Source organism: Rhinopithecus bieti, unplaced genomic scaffold (genome assembly GCF_001698545.2).
Source record: "Rhinopithecus bieti isolate Rb0 unplaced genomic scaffold, ASM169854v2 scaffold_52032, whole genome shotgun sequence".
NCBI lineage: Eukaryota > Metazoa > Chordata > Mammalia > Primates > Cercopithecidae > Rhinopithecus > Rhinopithecus bieti.
Window position 1 is genome coordinate 782,880 of NW_016821592.1, and position 15,378 is coordinate 798,257.

Sequence of the window (15,378 nt, forward strand, 5' to 3'; positions counted from 1 at the left end):
TTTTGCTTCATGTATTTTGAGTTTCTTACTTGGCATTATTATATCTTTCTGATGAGTACACATTTTATATCTGGTAACGCTTTTAGTCTTGAAGCCAGCTTTGATGTTTATGTAGCTACTTTAGCTTTCTTATGATTAATGTCTGTATAGTATACCTTTTCCCCTTTTACTTTGAAACTTTTGCCTGAACCAAGCTCTGTCTTTCTATTAAAAGGGCACCTCTAAAATACAGTATGGCCAGGCGTGGTGGCTCATGCCTGTAATCCCAGCACTTTGGGAGGCCGATGTGGGTGGATCATCTGAGGTCAGAAGTTCAAGACCAGCCTGACCAATATGATGAAACCCTGTCTCTACTAAAAATACAGAAATTAGCTGGGCGTGGTGGAGGGCAACTGTAATCCTAGCTACTCTGGAGGCTGAGACAGGAGAATTGCTTGAACCCAGAGGCGGAGGTTGCGGTGAGCTGAGATTGTGCCATTGCACTCCAACTTGGGCAACAAGAGCGAAACTGCATCTCAACAACAACAACAAAATACAGTATGTAGTTTTGCTTTTATTACCCAATCTGACAATCTCTGCCTTTTTATTGGAGTGTTTAGTGTATTTATATTTGATGTATTTATTGAATTTAGTTGGGTTTAAGGTTGCCATCTTGCGTGTTTTTCATTCATCTCTTTTGTCTTTTGTTCTTATTTTTTTACTTTGGGTTCATTGAATATTTTTTAGTATTTTATTTTGGTTCCTTATTGGCTTTGTTTTTGTTTTTGAGAAAGAGTTTCACTCTTCTTACCCAGGCTGGAGTGCAGTGGCACAATCTCGGCCCACTGCAACCTCCGCCTCCTGGGTTCAAGGGATTCTCCTGCCTCAGCTTCCCAAGTAACTGGGATTACAGGAATGTGCCACCACACCCGGCTAATTTTTGTATTTTTAGTAGAGATGGGGTTTCTCTGTGTTGGTCAGGCTGGTCTTGAACTCCCAACCTCTGGTGATTCTCCTGCCTTGGCCTCCCAAAGTGCTGGGATTACAGACATGAGCCACCACACCTGGCCCCTTACTGGCTTTTTAAGCTATACTTTTTTGTTTGTTTGTTTGTTTTAAAGCCATTGCTGTAGGGCTAATGATACTCATCTTTAATATATCTGTCTATTTAGAATCAAAGTTTTACCACTTTCCACTTTAAAATCATAACCTTAGGGTGTAATTTCATTTACTTTGCCTTGTAACATGTCCTTTAAAATTTTCAACTTCTACATACTTTATAAACCCCACGTTGATCAATTATCATTTAAGGAAATTAGTTGGAGGAAAGAACTAGTCTTTTATGTTTGTATCTATTTACTATTTTGGATTCAGAGCAATAGGAAGTAATAAAGAGACTTTCCATTTGATAATGTTTCATTTCAGCCTGAAGAACATTATATAGCTCTCATGTAATGCACATCTGCTGATGACAGATACTCTTTGCCTTTTTTTTTTGAGATGGAGTCTTGTTCTGTCGCTAGGCTGGAGTGCAGTGGCACTATCTCGGCTCACTGCAGCCTCCCGGGTTCAAGCGATTCCCCTGCCTCAGCCTCCCAAGTAGCTGGGATTACAGGCGTGCACCACCACGCCTGGCTGATTTTTTGTATTTTAGTAGAGACGGGGTTTCACCATGTTGGCCAGGATGGTCTTGATCTCCTGACCTTGCGATCTGCCCACTTCAGCCTCCCAAAGTGCCGGGATTACAGGTGTGAGCCACTGCACCCGGCCATACTCTTTGCTTTTGCTGTCTTTATTTTACTTTCATTTTTGAATGATCATTTTCACTGAATATAAAAGTCTAGGTTGACACTTTTTTTGAAACTCTATAAAGCTATCAATCCCTTGTCCTCTGGCCTCCAGTGCTTCAGTGATGATGTGATAAGAAGCGGTTATTTGAATTATTCTGCTCTGTATAATAAGTGTATACTTGTTAAATAGCTATATAATAATTATTTGAATTATTCTGCTCTGTGTCCTGTTTTTTTTGGATTTTGGTTTTTAGCAGTCTGGCTGATGTGGTTTTCTTTGTATTACCCTACTGGAGGTTTGCTGAGCTTTTTGGACCTGTAAATCTCTGTCATCAACTTTTGGTGACATTATGACTATTCCTTCTTCAAATATTTTTTCAGCTCCAGCCTCACTTTGTCCTTCTGGGATTCTAAATGCAAGTTGGTTAGTGTTCCATAGGTTCCTGAGACTCTCTTAGTTTTTCTTTATTCTTTTTTCTCTCTGTACTTAAGATTAGAAAATCTCTTTTGATCTCTTTTCAAGTTTACAAACTTTCTTCTGTTACCTACAGTCTGCTGCTGTCCATCCAGTGAGTATTTCATTTTAATTATTGTACTTGTCAGTTCTAGAATTTTCATTTTTTTAAATAGTTTCTGTAGTTTTTTGGCTGAGACTCCTCATCTATTTATTTATTAAGACTTTATTTTCCTGTAAGTCCTTGAACATATTTATAGTATCTGGTTAAAAGCGTTTGTCTGCTAAATTCAACATCTGGGTCATGGCAGAATTGGTACTGTTAACTGCTTTTCTTTCTTGACTATGGGCTCCATTTCCTTCTTTGTTTGTATGTCTAGTAATTTCTGATTTATATACTGTATGTTAAATGTTATACATTGTAGAGATTTTGGATTCTCTTACCTTGTTTTTGGTTTGGCAAGCAGTTTAATTACTGATGGATCTTGACCTTGGCTTTGCTTCATACTTCGTTAGTGTGGTTCTGTGGAAAGCTTAGAGGAAATCTCCCTAACTTAGTGGTACTAAATTTCCAAACTGTGTACCTTGCAGATCTTTTCAAGTCTTGGTTTTGTTTAGACTTTGATTGGATGGATTGTCAGTAGGCCTTACTCTAGAACTTGACCCTTAATTCTAAGATATGTCCATTCTAGTGTCTCAGCTTGATGCCTGAGGTATAGATGTTTCTTTCCACTCTGGCTGCGCCAGAACTCCAAAGTGTCTCAGTAATGTTTGACTTATGTTTCTCTCTCAACCCTGCAGTAGCTTCCTTCTGGTAAGCGTTGCATAGTGTTGTGTTCCCCTGCACCTGTGATGCTTATTGTCCTTGTCCAAGGACTTCTGGGCTCCACGTCTGCATAGATCCTTTTTCTCTGGTATCCTGCCTCACAGATTCCTACTGCTCTAGTAATCTTGAACTCAGATTTTTGTGCTCCAGTTCCTCACGCTATAGTTAGGAAATTGTTCCCAGGCGGAGAGCTGGGAATGATCATGGCACTCACCTTGAAAGTTTCCTTGTGCTACTTGTTGTCCATTGCTTGAAAAACAGTGCTTGCTACACCTGGCCAATTTTATGCTGTTTAAAAAAATACATATATTTTTTGGCTGGGTGCAGTGGCTCACACCTGTAATCCCAGCACTTTGGGAGGCCGAGGTGAGTAGATCACCTGAGGTCAGGAGTTGAGACCAGCCTGATCAACAAGGTGAAACCCCGTCTCTAGTAAAAATACAAAAAATTTAGCCAGGCATGGTGGCAGGTACCTGTAGTCCCAGCTACTTGGGAGGCTGAGAGAGAAGAATTGCTTGAACCCGGGAGGTGGCAGTGAGCTGAGATCACGCCACTGCACTCCAGCCTGGGCGACGGAGCAAAACTGGGCCGGAACGGAAGCCAAAACTCCATCTCAAAAAAAAAAAAAAAAGAATTATATATATAAAGTAAATAATGTATAAATTTATAAGAAGTGTAAATGTTTTTTTAGGCTGCATAATATGTCAGTATATGGCTGAAATAACTGTTGGGCCACTTGCCAGTTTTGAGGTATGCAACATTAATTTTTGCCCCCAGAAATAAAATTGGTAAACTTGAACATCTTCATTAGCATCTTTATTTCCTTATAATAAATCCCTAGAAATATATTTAACCATGGTATAACCTCTTTAAGGCTTTTAAAAAATATGTGCTAGAATAAACTTGAATACCTAGATACTGTTTTCACTTGGGTATGAAATATAAATGTTGAGGTTCAAGTACTAGGCACTAACACATTACTTAGCTTTTGTGGGATAACTAATTTTTATAAGTAGACTGAATAGACTGAATCAAGGTTACTTTCCATAAAATTTGTTTCAAGTTTTGTTTGAAGTGTGAATAATAGAATACACTTTTCATTCCTGTTGAAAGGTGAATTATTCTTTGTTCTCTTTTTATAAGTTTAGTTTTGGGTTGATGTAATCTAACATTAATGCTACATTTTATTATAATGTAGATTTGTAGCACTTTTTTTATTATCTTAGTTTATAATTAAGCTTGAATTTTGCTGATGGATCCAGGTCAGCCCTGAAGTGTAAATTTTGCTGTTGGAATACATGCTGAGTGTATGAATTTGGCAGATTTAAGATAAAGTGTGATTAGACAACAAAAAGACAGGTGTCTTATTTAAATACACTTTTTGTTTTTTTTTTAAGAGCAATTTTAGCTTCACAGCAAAATGAAGCGAAAGTGTAGTTCACACATACTCTCTGCCCCTCCATATACACACTCTCCCCCGCCATCAGCATTTCACCCACAGTGGTGCTTTTGTTAAAATCGATGAACCTTCACTAACAAACACATCATTATCATCCAAAGTCTATAGTTTTACATTAGGGTTCACTCTTGGGGTTGTACATTCAATGAGTTTTTCACAGATGTATAGTGACAGGTATCAACCAATTTTGTATTACAGAGAATAGTTTCACTGCCCTAAGAAATCTTTTGTGTTACACCTGTTCATCCCTCCCTGTCCCCCTAACCCCTGGCAATCACAGTTCTTTTTACTAAGACACCTTTCTTTTGTTGGGCCTTGTGGCAAATAGATATTAGGTAGGTACCTTAGTGTTAATGTGTGGAGAGATATTTGAGAAGCAGGTGATCATCTGTAGGTGTCTTTTAGCTTTGACCTTGAAAGACCGATTTGGGGGCTAGAGTAGGGAGAACTGACTTGGAACTGTGAATCACAAAAATGTGCTGGAGGACTGAAATCTACTTGTCCCAGTAAATTTTGACATTGAAAATGGAAATAAAATCACTATTGTATACAGAGGATGTAATTTCAGTTTAAAATTTTAGAGTAGTGCCGGATTTAAAGACTTAATTATAGGTAATCACTAAATGCTAATACAGTATTTACAGGTATCCTAATGAACTTTACATACAATTCTCTTTTATTCAATTACTTGTATCAGTATTTGATGGAGTACTGTATTTAGTCCCTATTTGGTAGAGAAATCACCATGGGGAGTAAGTAGATAGATGCAGGTGAATCACATCATTGTTATGCTCCATTATACCTTTGAAATCTATTTGCTACCCCTTCTCTTTAAAAGGCTGTAGAATAGATAATACTGACAAATATGTAGACATATTCTGTCTATTTGAAAGGCCTGTCTTTGTCTATGCCAATAAATTTGGTCGCATAGTAACTGTGGCCAACTAATGTAGGTGAATTTTCAAGTTAACAAAGGTTTTCTGCCCAGTGGGGTTTTTTTTTTTTTTCCTTAAACTTCTAAAAAACCAACTAATGCTTTCTTTACAGTAAGAACAAAACTGTTCGTTGGTTTTAGCAAAATCACCAACCTCCACATTTGGTCATTGTGATATTTCAGCAGTTATTACTTTTGAGTTCTTTTTAAAAGTGTTTTACTTGGTTCATAATTTTTTTTTTTGGTTTTTGAGATGGAGTTTCGCTCTTGTTGCCCAGGCTGGAGTGCAATGGCGCAATCTTGGCTCACCGCAACCTCCGTCTCCCGGGTTCAAGCGATTCTCCTCCCTCAGCCTCCTGAGTAGCTGGGATTACAGGCATGCGCCACCACTCCTGGCTAATTTCGTATTTTTATTAGAGATGGGGTTTCTCCATGTTGGTTAGGCTGGTCTCAAACTCCTCACCTTAGGTGATCCGCCCTCCTTAGCCTCCCAAATTGTTGGGATTACAGGTATGAGCCACTGTGCCTGGCCAAACTTCATAATTTTATGGAATTTTGTGTTATATATACTTAATACTCTTGAGTTGCCAGAGGTATTTCCCTTAACTATTTGATTATCACAATTGCTTATAAACTAGGTAAGGACAGGGCCAGACGTAGTGGCTCATGCCTGTAATCCTAGTACTTTGGGAGGCTGAGGTGGGTGGATCACCTGAGGTCAGGAGTTTGAGACCAGACTGGCCAACATGGGGAAACCTTGTCTCTACTAAAAATACAAAAATTAGCCTGGCGAGGTGTTGGGCGCCTGTTGTTCCAGCTTCTCTGGAGGCCAAGACAGGAGAATGGCTTGAACCCAGGAGGCAGAGGTTGCAGTGAGCCGAGATTGCACCACTGCACTCCAGCCTGGGTGACAGAGCACCCTGCCTCAAAAAAAGTAAGGGCAGATGTAAGACTCCTGAGTAAAATGCCTAAATTAGGCACCTGCTAGGCTAGGTGTCAGGCACTGTTCTCGGTGCTGGTAGAGAATGGTTAATGGGGTGATTGGGATCCTTACTTTAGTGGCACACACATTCTGTGGAGCGGGAGATATTAGGTACACATTTAAACAAATGAAAAAAGGTTGTTTTAGGAATTTAAAAAACTATGAATAAACCTGTTTCATTAAAGTGTTAAGGAAGGGGATCTGTGATTTAGATTGAGTGGTCAGGGAGGGCCACGCTGAGGAGATAACCTTTGATCTAAAGAGCTGGATGATGGAAACATAAACCACATGAATTTGTAAGGACAGAGCATTCCAGATAGGGGACAACACATGACAAAAATTCTAAGGTGGGAAACAGGGTTAGCTTCCTCAGGGAACAGCAAGAAGGCCAGATCGTCCAGGCTTCGGGAATGAATAGGAGTGTGTTGTAAAATGAAACATGCTTTATAAGGTCCCCTGCTCACTCCTAGAGAGAGGAGGCTGGGCCCAGATCGTGTACGACTGTGGAAGCCATGGTAAGGTATTTAAGGGCTTTCTTCTTTTGTTTGTCTGTTTTCTGCTTATGATGGGAAACTAAGTGGTAAATTGGCAATCCAAGAGGGGAGACATTTAGTAAGTATGTACTTACATAAATATTCAAGTGATAGATTAAAATTTGGGGAGTATAGGATGACTAAACTTGGTTGGAATCCTCAGGGAAGATTCTTGTTCCTGGAAAGTGACTTTTGAGCTGAGATGTAAGGAATAAGTCTGAATTGATTAGGAAACAACACAGGAAAGAGTACTCTAGGCAGAGGAATATTACAGCAGAATCTAGAAAGAGCTTAACAGCAGCATGAGGATCTGATGAAAGGCTAGCTTGGCTACCTAGTTTAAACCAGGGGTTCCCAACCCTAGGGCCTTGGACTGGTACTCATCTGTGGCCTGATAGGAAGTGGGTCGCACAGCAAGAGGTGAGTGCAGGCAAGCGAGCATTAGTGCCTGAGCTTTGCCTCCTGTCAGATCAGTGGTGACATTAGATTCTCATAGGAGCGTGAACCCTATTGTGAACTGCATGTGTGAGGGATCTGGGTTGTGTGCTTCTTACGAGAATCTAATGCCTGATGATCTGAGATGGAACAGTTTTATCCCGAAACCACTGCTCCCCGTTCTGTGGAAAAGTTGTCTTTCATGAAACCAGTCCCTGGTATCAAAAAGATTGGCAACCACTGGTTTAAAGAGAAGAATACCACCAAATGAGGCAACAGAGATTGGCGGTGAGTACGGGACCTTATAGAGCATGTGTAGGATTTTAGTCATTAGTCCTCTGTAACAATGATTTTAAGGAGGGTAACTTGGTCAGCTTTACATTTAACTATATTATTTAGTTGCTACTCTGTGGAGATTACATTGCATTGGGTAAGAGGACAAGAGTATTATTAATGAAAGGAGACCAGTTAGGTGCTACAGTGTGAGATAAGATGGCAGTGACAAGTGCAGGAATGTTACCAATAGAGATTCAGAAATGAAGACAAATTAAGAAGGTGGTTATTGATTAGATTTAGGGGTAAGTAAAAGAAGCATAGATGTATCTCTATATGTCAAGGACAGCCAGCAGGTCTGTGCCAGAGCAAATGGGTGGATGACAGTGTCAGTACACAGCTACACTGGTCAAGTGAAAATCACCATAGCATTTTGACATTTCAAGGGGAAAATAAAAGCTTCTGTTGGATTGGTTATTTTGAAGTTACTGTTAACTTACACCTATGGTGCTTACTGTGTAGCATATATATTTCAACTCATTGAATCCTGATGACAACCCTGTGAGTTAGGTACTGCTACACCTGTTTTACACACCCCCGTTTTCCAGATGAGAAAACAGGTGCAGAGAAGTTAAGTGACATACATCGAGGCAGTTTTGCTCCCTAGTTCGTGGTCTTAAACCACTAACTAAGCTTAGAAACTTACACCATTTGCATCCTGTTTCGTTATTTATCTGGATCTACCTAATGAGACATTAGTTTAGAATTTAACTGTATTGGAACTTTTCCTGGAAAGTTCACTTTTTTGCATGCATTCAAATAGCATACCTGACCATTGCTATATACCATTGATACTGGCAGTGATAATGTCCTCTTTAATTAAATAATGATTGTTTTTCCTTTCAAAGATTCTCCTTTGAAGCGGCTTGCTCTTTATAATGCATTGTCATTGTTTGCAGCACATTTTGAAATAGTGCTGTTGACTTCGCTATATACAGTCAAAGGTGCCTTGTGATGTGGAGGTAAAGGCTCTAATAGTCTTTGCAAATCAGAGAAATGAGATGCTTCTTTTGGTAATAAGATTAAAAATCCACTAATGTAGTTACATAATCTTTGCTCTGTGAATATTGGTTATGTGGATAAGGTATTATTGAACTGTTGACTAATACTGTACCACGCCTCAGTGGACTGGCTTTCTCCTCAGAGTAGAAGGACAGTCATTGATTGCACTGAAAACAGTGGATACCATATGTGTCCTTAGAGTGGAAACTGACACTTAGTAGACAGGCTCAAGGAGGGAGTCTCTTAGAAATTTTGATGTGGGGGAAGATAAGGTCCCCTGGAGTAACTAGTTGATACGTGGGATCAAGCAGTTGGTAGAGAAGAAAGTCAGACAAGGTATGTGTCCTCTGAAGCTAGGTGTTTTTTTAAAGAAGAACAGAAACCTAGACTTTGGAAGTTTATCTCTGCTATTTACATTTTCTGTACTTCTTCATCACTATTCAGTAAATTATGTTTGCAAAGGTTACCTTAATTTTAGTGTGTTGTGGTGAACAAAGGAAGGGTTTATATGGCTGTTTTGGGGAGCTATGTAGTCTTAAAGTGGTGGCTGTAGTGTTTGGTAAGAAAGAGCTCCAGTGGGAGATGAAATTCTGAGCTATAACTGCATCTCACTGACTGTTCTTTACTGAAACATTAATCCTATGCTTTGCTTTAATGAGGAGGCTGTAGTGCTTAGGTTACTGTTATTAAATTAGGGACTCATTTAAGTATCATTTTTGGAAACTTGTTAGAACCCTAATTTTCCTCTTTAGGTTTCAGAATGAAAAATAACATGAATAATTTTTTTTTTGTTTTGTTTTTTTGAGACTGAGTCTCACTCTGTTGCCCAGGCTGGAGTGCAGTGGCGCGATCTCAGCTCACTGCAACCTCTGCCTCCCAGGTTCAAGCGATTCTCCTGTCTCAGCCTCCCAAGTAGCTGGGACTACAGGCACCCGCTACCATGCCCAGCTAATTTTTGTATTTTTAGTAGAGACGGGGTTTCCCCATGTTGGCCAGGCTGGTCTTGAACTCCTGACCTCAGGTGATCGGCCCGCTTCGGCCTCCCAAAGTGCTGGGATTACACCCACCACACCCAGCCACATGAACAATTTTAATATACATTTTTAACGTTTGTAAAGTAGAGTAATGTTTGTAAATTTTCTAGGTGATGCTTACAGGAAAATTGGGATCTGAAACATTAGGTGAAATTGATTTTTCCCCTCTTTAGTTTTTGTGTGCATACAGTTGCAAAAGTTATTTACAGAATAATACAGGGCTCAAAAACAGCTGCTGTTCACATTTAGCTGTTAATACTCCATTGAGATAGAGGCCATATTTAGTATTATTGTTTATCTATATGTATAATGGTGTATGAGTCCATTTTCATGCTGGTAGTAAAGACATACTTGAGACTGGGCAGTTTGCAAAAGAAAGAGGTTTAATGGACTCACAGTTCCATGTGGCTGGGGAGGTCTCACAATCATGGTGGAAGGTGAAAGGCAAATCTCACTCACATAGTGGCAGAGGAGAAGAGAGCTTGTGCAGGGAAACCTCATAAAATCATCAGATTTCGTGAGACTTACTCACTATCATGGGAACAGCACAGGAGAGACCCTCCCACATGATTCAGTTACCTCCCACTGGGTCCCTACCACAACACATGGGAATTGTGGGAGCTACAATTCAAGATGAGATTTGGGTGGGGACACAGCCAACCATATCAAGTGGGAAATCTTACCAGCATTCTTTGTCCTGTTACAGAGGGAGTGAGAAATCCAAAGGAACATTGTAATGATCTATAATGAGAGAAGGGGCAATTTTTTATTTGAAATTTTGCTTTAGTTGCGGTCCTTAATGAAAGTTCGTAATGTAGGGATTAAAGTAACCACTTTCTTTCTTTTTAAATTCTAGGTGAGAATTATGAAGATGATGACTTAGTAAATTCTGATGAGGTTATGAAGAAACCATGTCCAGTACAGATTGTTCTTGCTCATGAAGATGACCATAACTTTGAACTTGATGAAGAAGCTTTGGAGCAGATACTGCTACAGGAGCACATACGAGATCTTAACATAGTAGTGGTATCTGTAGCAGGAGCTTTTCGTAAAGGGAAGTCATTTCTACTGGACTTCATGCTTAGATACATGTATAACAAGGTGAATAGTCTTTTAAATTGAACCCAGTTAAAAAGAACAAAGTACCAACCAAGCCTGTGAAAAAAATAGACAAAAACCAGCACTGTATTTTTTTTTTTTTTAATTTAAGCGGTCTCACTCTGTCACCCAGGATGGAGTGCAGTGGTGTGATCATGGCTCACTGCAACCTCAACCTCCCAATCTCAAGCAATCCTCCCACCTCAGCCTCCCGAGAAGCTAGGACTACAGGCGTGTGCCACCAAGCCCAACTCTTAAAAAAACTTTTTTTTTTTTTGTTGCAATGGGGGTCTCACTTTGTTGTCCAGGCTGACAGAACTGCATTTTTAATTCTATAGAAATATAATTCTTCATAGGACTTCCTGGTCAATACAGTAATGTAAGTTTGAGCTCTTGATTCTTCATCGCCATAATTCCCTTCTGCATATACTGCATAAGGAAGCATATGATTGAGCTTCTGTGTTCCAGGCATTGTAGCTCTAACCCAAGTTGTCTGAGTATATCCTAGAAGTCTCTGAAGTACTATTTATCTTCTTTCCCTTTTTGTTATTTCTTCACACTTTCCTTTTGGCCACCTTTACAGTGAGTAAAGTAGATGGATAGAGACCTTTGAAAAAGTGTATCTATGTTCCTCAGACAAGTCAGTTTTCTTGACTATTACCTTTGGAGATAAAGTCCAGTTCCTTAGAGTGACTTCTACAGGCATCCATGATCTCTGAATCTCATCTCTTGCCCTTCATATGTCTAAAATAAACTATAGTTTTTGCTGTTCCTTGAGTATGCCATGTTTTTTCTCAAATATTATGATATTCTTGTCTCATCTTTTCATGGGGGCCTTCCCTGACATCTAGGACTATATTACATCCTCTTCCTTAACTCATGGTTGTATGTTTTATTGATATTACTTTAGTTGCTTATTTTTTTCTGACTACTTTAATCTCTGTCATGGGTGGGCCCTCTGTTGATCATCAAGCACCTGGCACAAGAATTGGGTCTTAGAAGATACTTACATTTTAATTGATGAATCTCTTTCCCTTCTATGCATTTTCACTTTGAGATGGTACCAGATAATTGTTACTTACCTATCTCTACCTGACTCCTTCTCTCCTGAAAAAAAAAGGGAAAAAAAATTTTTCACTTGAAGTGGAATGTTTTTCTGATAATTGCAAGTCGGACTGAGGAAATGGGAGTTTGAAAGGGAACAGGAGAAGGAATTGGAAATTTTGCAGTGGAACGCTTAGTGGAATTGCTATATAGGGAACTTGTGACATTCAGAAGCCACATGAATTATTAGAAATAACACTTTGACAGAATTATGTAATTGTCTAAACACCTGTCAGGATGATCACCTTTATGAGTTCTGTGTACATTTGTAATTGGGTGTGCATTCTCTTCGAGATAAGAAATAAGGTAAACATTCTCATTTGGTTTGTTTTTCCAGGAAGCTTTTCAGTAAAGTGTTTTCATGGGGATCATTTCAGGCATTCTCAAATATACCCGAGTATCAATAACATAGTTTATATTAGAGAACAATATTTTACATGTTTGGAACATTGAGAAAGATAAATCATTTTAAAGTTTTTCTCATTGATTGAGACGTGATCTCACTCTGTCACACAGGCTGGAGTGCAGTGGTATGAACATGGCTTACTGCAACCTCAACCTCCTCTGCTCAAGTGATCCTCCCACCTCAGCCTCCCAAGTAGCTGGTACTACAGGCATGCGCCACAATGCTTGGCTGATTTTTAAATTTTTTGTGAAGATGGGGTTCTCACTATGTTGTCCAGGCTGGTCTTGAACTTCTGGCCTCAAGTGATTCTCCCACCTCAGCCTCCCAACATGTTGGGATTACAGGTATGAGCCACCATGCTCAGCTAAAGGTTTCCCATTTAGACTTGATCTAGAATTTTACATCTGAAATAGAGAAATGTTTAGTGACATATTTTTTTAAAAACTGTACATTTAAAGATGATAAAAGATTTCTATATTTTGAGGTCCCCTTAAGTCCTTAAGTTAGCTTGTGTATATTGTATTTATCTGTGTCTAAGCTGTTCAGTGCAAATGTATTTTGTTCCAAGTAGGTCACAGACAGTAGAAAGTTAGAAGGGGAGGGAAGCTTAGATCACTTATCTAGGAATGGCATATAAGTTTCACCTCAGGTGCCATTTCTGTTTCCGTCTCTGATCCATTAGTAGTGGCTGTTCAGAGTGGAGTAGCAGCCCCATTGTCATATATTTGCAATATCTGTGCAAACGGAACTCTTTTTCCTGGGGGAGTTGCAGAAACCTTGCAAAAGTTATGGTGGCTTGAGCGAGGTTGTACATCTAGTTAATGGCTTTTAAGCTGAAATATCTTTATTAGCTTTCATTTATAGTATTGCCGTATAGAATTCCTGATATAAATCACCTTATTCTGTCAATCAAAAATTGCATTTAAATGATAATCTAATTTTTGGATAGTGTACCTCCACTACACTGATGATGTGGTGGGTCATGCTTTTCCTATGAGGTGAAAGTTAAGAAGGAGAAATAATGGGATAGTTGGATTTATTTTATTAACCTATATGCCTGCACAGGTGGGATGCTAGCTGAAAGAAGACTAGTGACATACTGACGGTGTAAGTTTTCAATGTTGACCTGAGTCATTGTATGTAAGCATGCAGTTGACGAAAGTAGTGAGTAGTTTTACAAGAGGAGATTAAAATCTAATCAAAGACAGAATTGGTGGATATGGTTCTGGTGTGAGGGATGTTGACTTTCCCCTCCTAAATAAATGTTACACTCAAGTATTCTATACCCCGTCCCCCCCTTCTAATTCTTATTTACTTATTTAGGGGTGTGCTTTAGATAAATGTATCTTTTCCTTAAAAAGTTTTTCCCCTTGAAGTATAATTTACATGCAGAAAAGGTGTACAAATCTTAAGGGTACAGCTTGATGAAATTTTTTACGTAGGTATACACCCTTACTACCACCACCCAGATGAAAATATAGAACAACCCCCATTTTGTGTTCCTTCTCAGTTAATATCTACCCTCCCAGAGTAACTGCTGTTCTGAGCTGCTCACCACAGGTTCATTTTGCTGTTTTTGAACTTTACATGAATGAAATCATACCATAGGTATTCTGTGTTTGGCTTATTTTGTTGACATTCTAACTTTGAGATGTACCCATGTTTTTGCATTGTTTTTGTTTCCTTAATCTACTGTATGAGGGCAGGGCGCAGTGGCTCACGCCTGTAATCCCAGCACTTTGGGAGGCCAAGGTGGGTGGATCACCTGAGGTCAGGAGTCCGAGACCAGCTGGGCCAACATGATGAAACCCTGTCTCTACTAAAAATACAAAAATTAGCTGGGTGTGGTGGTGGGCACCTGTAATCCCAGTTACTTGGGAGGCTGAAGCAGGGCAATCGCTTGAACCTGGGAGGCGGAGGTTGCAGTGAGCCGAGATTGCGCCAACCCATTCTAGCCTGGGCAACAAGCGTGAAACTCTGTCTCAAAAATAAATAAAAATAAAATTAAATATTCTGCTGTATGATTATGCCACATTTTACTTATCCATTTAACTGTTGATGGGGTTTTGCTTTGATATTACAAATTTTAGTCAACTGATTTTTTTTTTTTTTTTGAGATGGAGTTTCGCTCTTGCTGCCCAGGCTGGAGTGCAATGGCACAATCTTGGCTCACTGCAACCTCCGCCTCCTGGGTTCAAGCGGTTCTCCTGCTTCAGCCTCCCAAGTAGCTGGGATTACAGACATGTGCCACCATGCCCAGCTAATTTTGTATTTTTAGTAGAGATAGGGTTTGCCCATGTTGGTCAGGCTGGTCTCGAACTCCCAACCTCAGGTGATCCACCCCCTCTGGGCCTCCCAAAGTGCTGGGATTACGGGCGTGAGCCACCATGCCCAGACAGATTTTTCTTAAAGGTTTTTTTTTTTTTTTTTTCCCATTTTTAACACAATATTAGAGGTCATATATTTTTTAAGTTTTCAAACACATTTTTTGTATTGAAATATAACAAAGAGAGCATGTATACCTGTACCCTTTACCTAGTTTCTTCTAATGTTATCATTAGTGTGATACATTTGCAAAACTAAGAAACCAATATTGGTACAGTACTGTTAACTAAACCCCAGACTTCTTTCAGGCTTCTGCAGTTTTTCCATTGGTGCTCTTCTTTCTATTACAGGATCTAATATAGAATACGATTCCTAGATTTAGCTCTCATGTCTCCTTAGTTTCTTTTGGTCTGTGAGAGTTTATCAGCCTTTCCTTTTTTTCATGATCTTGACTTTGACCTTTTTTCTTTTTTTTCTTTTCCTTTTTTTTTTTAAATTTTATTTTATTTTATTATTTATTTTTTTGAGACGGAGTCTTGCTCTGTCGCCCAGGTTGGAGTACAGTGGCACAATCTTGGCTCACTGCAACCTTCCCCACCTCCTGAGTTCAAGCAATTCTGGTGCCTCAGCCTTCTGAGTAGCTGCAATTACAGTCGTGCACCATCACACCCAGCTAATTTTTGT

The 15,378-nt window shown here is 39.4% G+C and overlaps 1 protein-coding gene across 3 annotated transcripts in view; it reads left to right on the forward strand.

The window, feature by feature from the left end:
* Window positions 1-15,378, forward strand: part of ATL2 (atlastin GTPase 2) — an 83,530-nt gene that overhangs the window by 22,867 nt on the left and 45,285 nt on the right. For all 3 annotated transcript variants that reach the window (XM_017860452.1, XM_017860451.1, XM_017860450.1), the window contains exon 2: window positions 10,618-10,862. In XM_017860452.1, the coding sequence (XP_017715941.1) occupies window positions 10,662-10,862 (201 nt within the window). In that variant the 5' untranslated portion in view covers window positions 10,618-10,661. The remainder of the gene's footprint in view (window positions 1-10,617; window positions 10,863-15,378) is intronic.